Source organism: Pseudochaenichthys georgianus, chromosome 16, assembly GCF_902827115.2.
Source record: "Pseudochaenichthys georgianus chromosome 16, fPseGeo1.2, whole genome shotgun sequence".
Taxonomy (NCBI): Eukaryota; Metazoa; Chordata; class Actinopteri; order Perciformes; family Channichthyidae; genus Pseudochaenichthys; species Pseudochaenichthys georgianus.
Window position 1 is genome coordinate 46,920,455 of NC_047518.2, and position 12,154 is coordinate 46,932,608.

Here is a 12,154-nt window from a genome sequence, read left to right on the forward strand (position 1 = left end):
CCGAATAATGTAGAATCTCGCAAATATGCAAAAAACAACATAGTATTTGGAATATATGCAAAAAAAGACATACTGTAGCATAGCATGTCCAAACTTCGCACAAAAACAGCATAATATAGTACGTTGAATGCAGGCAAAAAAACACCAAATACTTTAGTCTGTCAGAAATATGAAAAACAACATATATGTCCAAGAAATATGTTGAAAATATGTAAAAACAAAAACCACAAAAAAACACCTTTGGTTCTTTGATCAAATATTTGATCTGACTTGACACATGGAATAAAACATGGGCAACGTACGAAGCATCCTCAATGTGAGACAATTTAACAGGGGGTGTGGGCAGGTGGTGGACCTCACCTCCTCTAGGGGGGTCCGGGGGCAAGCTCCCCCGGGAAGAGATTTTTTTTAAATGTTGAAGTTAAATGCATCAATCTGATCCATTTTGAGAGCAAAATTAGGGACTAAATCTATGGCAGTCAGTAGGGGCTCGGACTGTGAGCCGTAGGGTCGCCGGTTCAAGTCCCCGACCAGACCTATTTGGAGTGTGGACTTCTACTTGGAGAGGTCACAGTTCACCTCCTGCCCTGCCGTGGTGCCCTTGAGCAAGGCACCAGACAAGGCTGTACCTTTAGTAATACATATTACATGTTGTGAGGACATCTTTCCACAAATAATTCCAATAAGTAATCCAAAATGTATTCACTTCAGGTTTACGAAAGTAACTGTAATCAGATTACTCGTTTTTCAAATGTAACACGAGCTGAATACAGTTACTTGATTTTTGTATTCTGATTACATAACACCGTTACATGTATTCCGTTACAACCCAACCCTGGCCACACCCCACTGGGCTGGGCTGGGCTGGGCTGGAACACTTACAAATGTGGGCCGGTAGGATTTAGGCAAACAAAAAAAGAAATGTTTGTGTTGGCCCTCCGGCCCACACACAGCACCGGCCCACCGGGGAAACTCCCGGTATTCCCAATGGCCAGTCCGCCCCTGCAAGTAAGTAATGACGTAGTGTGGGTCCAAAAATAATCATTTGCACTTTCATTATGTTGCTACATTCCCACAGGTATGTTGATGTGTTTGTGGAGCTTAAACAGCGTTTCATTGGTTAATAAAGGTCTCGTAGAGCTGTAGTTGGAAGAGCAGATCTCCTGACAGCTGACAGATGAATACAGATGAATGAATTATAACCCTCCAATGCAAACCCATGATGTAATGACAGTCATTCAGAATAATTGAGTCATTGAATGCTCATTTCAGTCGATTTAATCAAACAAAACACAAACATATTGGACATGGCCTCAAGACTGTAACCTCTTCACATTCTGTTGAAATAGTCAATTACTAGCCTTATCTCACACATTGCTGTTTTGAATCTCTAATATGTGGATGACAGTTGAACTGCATGATGTAACATGTATGCCATCTGCTGGAAAGAAGACGTATCGCTCTGTTGGCGTTGTTTAGACCAGTGTTTTTCAAAGCGGGGGCCCGACCCCCCGGGGGGCCGCCACGGGCGCCAGGGGGGTCAACGTTTGAGGGAAAGGGGAATTAAAAAAAAATGTAAATTTTTTTAGATGTTATTAATAACTGCATATCTATCAATCTATGTGTCCTTTGATGCCAATCTTTTCATATTTTATTTTTTTGTTTTTAATTCACACGACCGCCCTTCAAGCCAATCAGAATCGAGCTGCCGCTACCGAGAGTGAAACTGAGTATCAGCTTTTGGAGCAAGTGAGAGCTAGTGAATATTTCGCTCTGCAGCTGGATGAGAGCACGGATGTAGCAAATATTGTTGTTTATATATATATATATGAATATAAATACGTTTACTGTTGATATTACTGTTGAATATTATATATAAATAGCTTTCAAAAAAATGCTACAAATATATGTTAATTGTTGATATTACTGTTCAAAATCATATAATATTATAAAGACAGAAATCACTTTAAAAATGCTTTAAAATATGTTTACTGTTGATATTACTGTTTAATATTGTGTTAAAAATGTTTATAACAGAAGACACCATCAATGTAATGAATGACAAACAAAAGATAAATATAAAAAAAATTATAAGAATAACTGATTATTAATTATTAATACAAATATATATTAAGAAAACGTATTAAGCTGTATGATTAATTTGTCATATTTTCCATCATAATGTACTCATCATTTAAACAAAAGAATTGCAACAGGGGGGTCCCCCGCCAGACGATAATGCTATATGGGGGTCCTTGGCATGGCAAAGTTTGGGAATCCCTGGTTTCGACAACAAAAACAGAGTGAAGCTCTCAATTGATCAACAATCTTTGAGTACAGACACCGTCCTGCAGAGAGCACACAACCCAACAGCACGTTGTTGGTCTAGCATCACTTTACAAAACGTTTGCATTAAGACATTAAGACTAGCTGATAGGGACCAGCTAGTCTTAGTGTCTTAATTTACAAGGGTGTAAAGGTGAGTCCATCTTAAATGAGCAGTGGGTTATCAGCAGGTGAAAGGCAGGACACGGGAACTTGGTCCTGAGGAGATGCAACGATTATTAAACAAGAAATAGTCTCAAGGGGTCGAAGAAATTAACATTTGTGATTATTAGAGAATCGGTTGCAGGTGGGTGAAAACAGGCTTAGGGAGTAACGTATTACATGTAACGGCATTAGGAGACAAAATAGACAAATGTATTCTCTTACCAACACACTTGGTCTTTTTAAACGATTACGCCATTCAAGTCTTTTGTCACAAACTTTGCAGATCTATTTTTCCTCTCCTGTGTGGACTCTCATGTGACTTTAAATGTCCACTCCGTGAAAAAGCTTTCTTACAGACTGAGCAGCTGAATGGTTTATCTCCAGTGTGGATTCTCATGTGTATCTTTAAATCTCCACTCTGTGAAAACGCTTTCTTACAGACTGAGCAGCTGAATGGTTTATCTCCTGTGTGGATTCTCATGTGTCTCTTTACATTTTCACTCTTTGAAAAAGCTTTCTTACAGACTGAGCAGCTGAATGGTTTGTCTCCTGTGTGGACTCTCATGTGTCTCTTTAAACGTTCACTCTGTGAAAAAGCTTTCTTACAGACTGAGCAGCTGTGTGGTTTCTCTCCTGTGTGGATTCTCATGTGTCTCTTTAAATTTACACTACATGAAAAAGCTTTCTTACAGACTGAGCAGCTGAATGGTTTCTCTCCTGTGTGGATTCTCATGTGCATCTTTAATTCTCCATTCTGTGAAAAAGATTTCTTACAGACTGAGCAGCTGAATGGTTTGTCTCCTGTGTGGATTCTCATGTGTTCCTTTAAATTTCCACTCCTTGAAAAAGCTTTCTTACAGACTGAGCAGCTGAATGGTTTCTTTTCAGCACTACGTCTTGGATCACTGACAGATTCATGTCTATTTTTCAGTGAGTTTGAGCCTGAGGCAGGTTCTCTGGTCTCCTTCCAATCAGCACTGTCTTCAGTGTCAGGTTCAGAAGAGTCTCCAGCGTCAGATTCAGAAGAGTCTCCAGTGTCAGGTTCTGAAGAGTCTTCAGTGTGGTCCTTAGTCTTTGATTGCTCTCTGCTCTCTGGATCTGAGTTCCTGGCTGGTTCTGGTCCTCGACAGTCATCTCCATCAGCTTCTGTTTCCATGTGTGCAGTTTGTCTTTGATGAGGCTGAGAGGACTGAGGTTTCTCTTTATCATCTTCACTCTTCACAGGGTCAGGAGTGAAAGTGGACTTGGTGATATCAGCCTCCCCCAGCTCCTGAAGCTGCTCTCCCTCCTGTTCCTGCTTAATGTGTGGGGGGGGCTCTGGGTCCTCCTGGTCCAGACAGGTGCTCCACTCCTGCTGGTCAGGGAGAAGCTCTTCTTTAACCACCACCAGCTGCTGGACGTCTGCAGGAAACAGGAAACACAGTCAGAACAAACTGTTAAGTGTTAGCATTTAAAAACCTCATCACCATTACAATGGGAGACATTTTGCAGCCCTAATGAATGCCTTTGTTTTTATATTTTCACATTATCTTTCTTAGTCCCACCTATTGTGTATTTGTGTTGGCTCAAGTCACCTCATGTAGCCCAGCCCCTTTCCACTTCCAGTTCAAAATGTAAAAGGGTTTTTTCTTCTGGCGTAGCACTAGCCGCAATGTAAACAAGGAATTGTATTTGGGATCGTTCACAGATACACTACTCCTACAGTATAGAATGAAAATACTCCGTTACAAATTAAAATCCTGCATTCAAACCTTATTTAAGTAAAAGTATGCAAGTATTAACAGAACATTTGATGGCACCTTCTTATGTAACGGTAATGATGGTACAGTAAAATGTTCCCTGTCAGTGTTTAATTTATGTTGTTTCTTGATTACTTTGTATGTTGCATTATACTGCTGTACATGTTCAAAGTTGCGCTTGTATAAATGATTATGGATGAGGGAACCTGCTAAATGTTCAAATATGTGTGTTTTTTTATATACAGTACAGACACCTTCTCATTCAATGTTTTTTGCTTATTTTAATTTGTTTCTACTTTGCAGATTAACACTGAAGACATCACAACTATGAAAGAACACATATGGAATTATCTAGTTAACAAAAAAAGTGTTAAAACAAAAATCAAGAATATGATTTTTGGTTTAGATTCTTCAAAGTAGCCCCTTTTGCCTTGATGACAGCTTTGCTCACTCTTGGCTTCTCTCAGTCAGCTTCATGAGGTCGTCACCTGGAATGGTTTTCTATTAACAGGTGTGCCTTGTCAAGAGTCAATGTGTGGAATGTGACTTGCCTTCTGAATGTGTTTGAGACCATCAGTTGTGTTGTGCAGAGGTAGAGATAGTGCACAGTGGACAGCCCTATTTGACTGCTGTTGTAATTAGGGATCGACCGATATGGCTTTTTCAAGGCTGATACCGATTATTAGTAATCAAGGAGACCGATAACCGATATTTGGAACCGATACACATTTGCAGTAAAATCAGAAAAACTATAGTGTCAAAATGTAGAATAACACAAACTCCAACACAACTCAACACAACTTCTTTGAAATGCATTTAAGCATATATTATGTTTAATGAACTTTTAAACATCTTACAACTGGTTTCCTCTCTGTGCCCTTTTCTTTAGTGCAGCCATCTGCTATGAGTTAGAGAGAGACAAGAAGTGGGGCTGCAGGCTGACATGCTTAACTAACAATAATGCTTAATTTATTATATCAAACCAATGCCTGTCTATCTAGCATAAAATCCCAATACATTTCTAGCAACTGCAAAACACTAGTGCTAGCTAATGTTTTGCAAACTATTAAAAGTGAGGCTATTACAGTAGACCTAACGTTAGTCTAGTAGCCTCACTTCTAATATGTTGCTAAACATTAGCTAAATACATGTTGATTAGCTGATGAGCTTCACATATCAACCTGAAAAACTGCGAGGCTCCACTCGCAGCCCCCCCTCCGCACCACAGTTACTCCGCTGCGAGACGCTGCACGCACCCCCAACTCTGACTGACTTCCCGCGTCCATGTGTAACTGGGAAGCTGATACAATTGGATCAATAGATCGTGCTGTTTTTGCAACTTCAGCATAGGGGATTGGGATGTTTATTGACCTTCGGCTTTCAACTGATTTACCTTCGAAACACATGTATGGCTCTTCCGCTCAGCGCTGCTGCTTGCCTCGGTCTGTGTCTGCGTTCTTCGCACCTGCCTGTAATCTGAGAAGGTCCCGCCTCTATGGCTGGCTCCCGCCCGGAAAATCTTCAGTGTTGATTGACACTTCAGTAATAGTCTATCAGATAGCGCTGTGGGCGGGACATTGCTCGTGTACAGAGAGTGGTGACTGCAGCCAGAGAAACGGCCGCATCAGAGCCAAAGTGTTATCGGCAATTTTATAAACAAAAAGGCTGATGTCGATAATCGGTCAAATGCGGAATATCGGCACCGATAATCGGCCAGGCCGATAATCGGTCGACCCCTAGTTGTAATCCATATTATAGCAAGAACGACTCAACTGAGTAAAGAGAAGCGACCGTCCATCATCACTTTAAGAAATGAAGGCCAGTCGATCCGGAAAATGTCAAGAACTTTGAATGTATCCTCAAGTGCAGTCGCAAAAACCATGGAACGCTATGATGAGACTGGCTCTCATGAGGACCCCCCCCCGGGAAAGGAAGAGCAAGAGTTACCTCAGGCCTTCAAGGTCCAATTGCTGCAAAGATCCACTACTGGGGATGAACAACAAGAAGAAGAGAATTGTTTGGGCCAAGAAACACAAGGATTGGACATTAGACAGTGGAAATCTGTACTTTGGTCTGATGGGTCCAAATGAGAGATTTGTGGTTCCAACCTCCGTGTTTTCGTGAGACGCAGAGAAGATGAGCGGATGGTTACTGAATGAGTGGTACCCACCATGAAGCATGGAGGAGGGGGTGAGATGGTGGTGGGGGGGGGGGGGGGGGTTTACTGGTGTCACTGGTGGTGATTTATTCAGAGTTCAAGGCACCCTTAACCAGCATGGCTACCACAGCATTCTGCAGTAGCCAGCAAAATATAAATCATATTCTGGATTTGTTAACACTTTTTTGTTCACTAGATAATTCTAGTTAAAGGTGGGGTAGGTAAGTTTCCGAAACCGGCTCGAGATACACTTATTATATTCCATGGAATGCTCTCAACATCCTGATAGCAATGAATATCTTAAGTGCTTTGTGTATTTTCAAATTCTAGCACACTCGAGCTGTTTTCTCCAAAATTACCTACACCACCTTTAATGTGTTCTTTTATGGTTTTCATGTCTTCAGTATAAATCTAGAAAGTAGAACCAATTTAAATAAATAAAAGACTTTGAAAGAGAAGACGTGTCCAATGTTTTGACTGCGACTAATACTAGTGTATATCTCTCTCAAAATATATATATTCTGTGTGTGTGTATATATATATATATATATATATATATATGTATATATATATACGTAGAATATATTATAAATACATGTTGGCAATAATTGATTGATGAGATTTTAAATTAATTTATATTAATGTTTTAATTACTTAATGACCTTTGTACTAGTTCCCCTATTCTTTATCAAGTAACATTTTAGATGTGTTTAATTGATTATTGAACATATTTATTAGGGATGCTCCGATCGCTAATGTTGGGGCCGATCGCCGGAATCAGTATCGGCCGATACCGATCGCATCGAGTGGACGGGGCCTATGGGGATCTTCCATTTAAAGTGATGTTTAAAACTCAGTTAATGAGCTTCCACAAACAACAACCAACATGATTATTACATTCAAATGAAGTACATTATTCAAGTTTACATTAACTGTGGATAAGAACACGGGAGAGATGAGCGGAAGCGCTCTCTCCCTCTCTCTCTCTCTGTCTCTCCCTCCCTCTCTCTCTCTCCGTCTCTCCCTCTCTCTCTATCTCTCCCTCCTGACAGCCTGTCAGTATCTCATGCAGCTCACTGATCCAGTGATGAGTGACCCGACAGTGAAGAATCAACATATGTATAACTAGTGTAGCTAGTTCCAGAGGTAGATCAAATAGCTAAGTGTGTTAGGTCTAACTCTGTGTGTTTCGCTCCGCTCACCGGTCCGTCACAGCGGGTGGAGCTGCAGGATTTCTGCTTCACACACATTGCATACCGCTCTTTTATTGTCCTTTTTGGACACCTTAAAATGCTGCCAGACCGGTGAAGCTATTTTGGTGAGCTTGTTTTGCCGCGCACAGAGAAAAGTGTCATGTATTTTACGTCATAATTTTACGTTATGTGATCGGCTCTCGTGATCGGTATTTTTAGAGAGCCAGATCGATCGGTAGGGAGTGAGTAGGTGGCCGATCGATCGGAGCATCCCTAATATTTATTCATTGATTTCTTTATGAATTATTCTCCCATAATTTGAATTAATCCAAAGTATTTGTTTTTATTTGCTTTTACACATTTAAAAAGAAAAAGTGAATAAAGAAGCACATTAAAACTAAAGTATCAATGTATGTCACATTTAACCAACTACAGTGGAGTGCACCAGCTGGGCGTAAACTGGGCGTAACTCTACGTCCGTCGTAGAACCGAAGGTTAAGACCAAACTAAAGTTATGACTAGTGCACCACTTAGACTCAAGCCCTGTATGCGTTGCGCCCGGGTGTAACTTTTACGCCAAGTATGGAGCAGGCGTAAATCAGAAAGACAGACTAGTATCCATAGGAACGTAAAACAGGCGAGAAGGATAATAACGATGGCAGGGCGTCTTGTTTACATGTTTAACAATGCAAGGGCATTAAGAAGAGAAAGAGTCGTCCGTGATCGAACAAACCCACTGGACATCTATTCAGTGAACTGATAGAGGTTTCGTTTCGGCAGACAAGCCCCATTTGATTTAATCGAGGAGATCTCCCCTCAACTCCAGCACGGATCAGACCGAAACGCTGCGCTCTCCCCAACCTTGCAGGTGCTGATTGCGCTCAGATTCTACGCGAACGGGGCCTTTCAAAATACTGTGGGAGACATGATTAATGTTCATCGCACAACTGCATGTCGGGCTATAAGACAAGTTTCATTGGCCTTCCAGCACCGCCTTAGGAACTATATTCACCTACCCACACAAGAAGAAACAGAAAAATCCGGTATACTTGGTATTGTTGGATGCATCGACGGTACTCATGTTCGCATTCAGGCCCCCTCTGAACATGAGTATTTGTATGTTAATAGAAAGGGTTACCATTCTATAAATGTTCAAATTGTGTGCAACTCCGACATGGGCATTGTCGACCTCGTTGCAAGATGGCCTGGGTCGACCCATGATGCTCGCATCCTGAGAGAGAGCGGCCTTCAACAGGAATTTGAGGCAGGGAGAGTGAATGGCCCTAGACTAGTCAGGCTTGGTGCAATCGGTGTAAATTCGAATCACTAAGTCGGACGTAGCTAAGCCTGACGTTAAGCCCTACTTTTTTACCCCCAGCTGGTGCACTCCACTCCTAGTGCCCACATGCATGGGTCATATTTAAATCAGTACATTAAATGGCATATTATTCAATGTAGGCCTATGTATTTTTATAAATATATTTATTTTGGTAGGTATGCTCTTCTGTAATACATTTTAATTATTATAATAAAGTACATGTGTCTAATAATACTTACATACTTTTACTTAAATAAGATATGAATGCAGCACTTTAACTTGTAATGGAGTATTTTCACAGTGTGGTGTTTGTACTTTTACTTCAGGATCTGCTACCTGCAGCAAGTGCTGATAAAGGGTCTAAAGTGTTATTAATGTGATAATAAAGTGCTACTGAAGAGTGTAAAGTGTTAATTAAGGGTAAAGGGAACAGACCTGCTCTGTGGATCCGAAGCTGAGGCTGTAAAACAGCGTCCAGAAGCTTCTGGAGTCTCTTGTTCTCCTCTTTGGAAAGAAACAGCTCCTCCTCGAGCTCTGCTATTGTTTGTTCAAACAGAGCAAATGTCTCTTCATTAGCAGCAGTGAGTCGCTGCTTCTTCAACGACAGCAGCATTTGGACTTTACTCATGTTTCCTAGATCACCTTTCCTGCAGACTCCGTTAAACACACCGTCTCTCTCTGCATCAAACTCTCAATCTGACTAGTGTTGCTAACGTGTTTCCAGCTAGCATGCTAAGCTAGCTCCTGTAGTCCGAGGTAAACGCTCCAGAAAAAGAGCACACAGTCCATTCGGAGGTTTATCCAGACACACAGATGATGGATCAGTAGAGCTGGAGCTCACACACGCTTTCTCAGGAACACAGAGAGAGAACCGGAGCGAGGAGACGCCACGTGGATCCAGGTTCTTCTTCTTCTTCGTCGTCTTCTTCTTCTTCTTCTCTCGGCTTTTGCCGGATTGCAAACAGCTTTCAGGTGCATACCGCCACCTACTGTACAAGAGAGTGTATCACCATATCATCCTATCAGCACTTGTGGAATTATACCATTGTGTTGTTTACGTTGTTTTAAATTCTTCCAATCAATCCTGTTCCACTCAAATACTTAAGAATGGCCTTCCTGCCTCTCTTACCCCCTCACCTTCTGTTCCCAGTGTCCCATCAGGCTCCACTCCCTTCCTGTCTCTCTACCCCCTCACCTTCTGTTCCCAGTGTCCCCATCAGGCTCCACTCCTTCCTGGTAGCTCTTACCCCCTCCCCTTCTGTTCCCAGTGTCCCCATCAGGCTCCACTCCCTTCCTGGTAGCTCTTACCCCCTCACCTTCTGTTCCCAGTGTCTCCATCAGGCTCCACTCCCTTCCTGGTAGCTCTTACCCCTCAGCGTCTGTTCCCAGTGTCCCCATCAGGCAGGTATTATTATTATTATTATTATTATTATCAACACAGTTACTTTTTTATACAGTGAGGTAAATGGTAAATGTGCATATGTCGTTCAGTATCCATTTACAGGTGAATATGTCTGCATTTCCTGCCAAATACTAGCCTCAAAAAGATTAAAATATAATTAATGCAAATAAACTACTTCTACTAATAATAATAATAATCATAATCAATTCAATAATATAAATACTATATTATTTTATTATAATATAGTTGTAATTCTTTTCCACCAAGGGAAGCCAATTTCGGCTAGCCTCCTCTCACAACAGAGAGTGCAATCTACTGTTCCACCATAACATGTAGAGGGGCGCTGTTTCACTCTTTGTAAAATACGGGAGAGACGGGCCGGCAGCAACACACAGCACAGAAAAATTACCAAAACTAAACGTGAAAGTAAAGTGTTTTTATATAATTATTAAAATTATAACTACAATCCGAAAACACAGGGGAAGCCTGGCTTCCCTTGGCCTCCAGGAGAAAACGCCACTGACTATATGTTATTCTACGCACACAAAGTGTATTATTATTCCGCCCGGGATTTTGGCCCTCTTCTCCTCCCGCATTGAACATCGCAGAAACTCTGTTCGAACATCAAAACGTTCAGCTCGGTCGGGAATCGATGGCTATTACTTTTCTCATTCATAACTTTCATAATTCCAAAGATACATCCCATAATGCATTACATTTTTAACATGGAAGTCAATGGAGAAAATCTTCAGACTTCATCAAATCTGCATGCGACTTCAACTGCTAACTGTTCATTCATACTTTTACTCAGAAACCTCATTCCAACTTTGAAATGTTACACATCTTTCTGTCATTATTCGTGTAACACAACTTTTAAATCTGATTCTTACTTTTAGAGATATTAAACATTGTTCAGACCTTGGTATAGAGAACTTCTTCAGATTTTAACATTAACTGAGTGCGTGATGTCACAGCTAGAGGGTAGAAAATCTTGAAATGTACCTTCATATTTTTTTTTAAACTGCCATAATTCCCAAACCCTACATTCCTGAGACATAATTTATCATGACAAACGTAGGAAAACATCTCGTAGCTTGAAAAATGACAATAAATCAATATTGAAGTTGAAAGCATCAATCTGGTGCACTTTGAGAGCAGCATGTGATATCTGGATACCTCTCTCAACACCCAGATGAAACACAACTGTAATCAGATGTTCTCTTTCTTTATGGATATTTTACAAACCACTCCCCTTTCAAACTGTATTCTTGTTTTACTGCCATATAGTATTTCATAACTGTTTTTCCTTTATTTTCTTGTTTTTTTTATAACTATAATGATCATATGAAGGTGTGCCACGGAAATAATCGTTTGAATAATTTGTGGCCAAACCGTCTGAGACCCACTGAGATAACTTAGACTAAAGTGAACTATCTACACACTCAGAGAGTCCTTTAGCTCACCTGAGCCTCTCAGTCTGAGAGGAGAGCTCTCCTCCAGCTTGTTGTGGAACCAACAGCAACAGCTCCGTATGTCCGTTAGTGCAGCTAGCTAGCCAGATGCTAACAACACATAGCATGTCCAAACTTCGCACAAAAACAGCATAATATAGTACGTTGAATGCAGGCAAGAAAACACAAAATACTTTAGTCTGTCAGAAATATGTTGAAAATATGTAAAAACAAAAACGACAAAACACGTTTGGTTCTTTGATCAAATATTTCCTCAACAGAATCATAAAGCTGGACTGAGTTTGATTAAGGTTCTAAACTAAGTTTCTCTATAACATGTGATGACTATGATCTGAAAATATCTAAAAGGGAAATGTGTCTCGTAAGCAAAGCAATCAGTGTC

General features: G+C 40.8%; 2 protein-coding genes across 2 annotated transcripts in view; one reads left to right on the top strand and one right to left on the bottom strand.

Annotated features, from left to right (window-relative positions):
* Positions 1-12,154, top strand: part of LOC139435428 (zinc finger protein 501-like) — a 64,965-nt gene that overhangs the window by 31,258 nt on the left and 21,553 nt on the right. The window lies entirely within an intron of this gene.
* LOC139432888 (uncharacterized) lies at positions 2,491-9,526 on the bottom strand. The gene is made up of 3 exons (XM_071205770.1): positions 9,334-9,526; positions 3,401-3,891; positions 2,491-2,544 (listed from the first exon to the last, which is right to left on the bottom strand). The coding sequence occupies exons 1-3, from the start codon at positions 9,524-9,526 to the stop codon at positions 2,491-2,493; spliced, it is 738 nt and encodes a 245-aa protein (XP_071061871.1).

Coding starts and splice junctions, on each gene's coding strand:
- LOC139432888 (XM_071205770.1), bottom strand. CDS start 9,526: ATGAGTAAAGTCCAAATGCTGCTGTCGTTGAAGAAGCAGCGACTCACT. Junction 3,892..9,333: donor GCTTCGGATCCACAGAGCAG/GTCTGTTCCCTT, acceptor TGTTTCCTGCAG/ACGTCCAGCAGCTGGTGGTG. Junction 2,545..3,400: donor TGAAAAATAGACATGAATCT/GTCAGTGATCCA, acceptor GCATCTCCTCAG/GACCAAGTTCCCGTGTCCTG.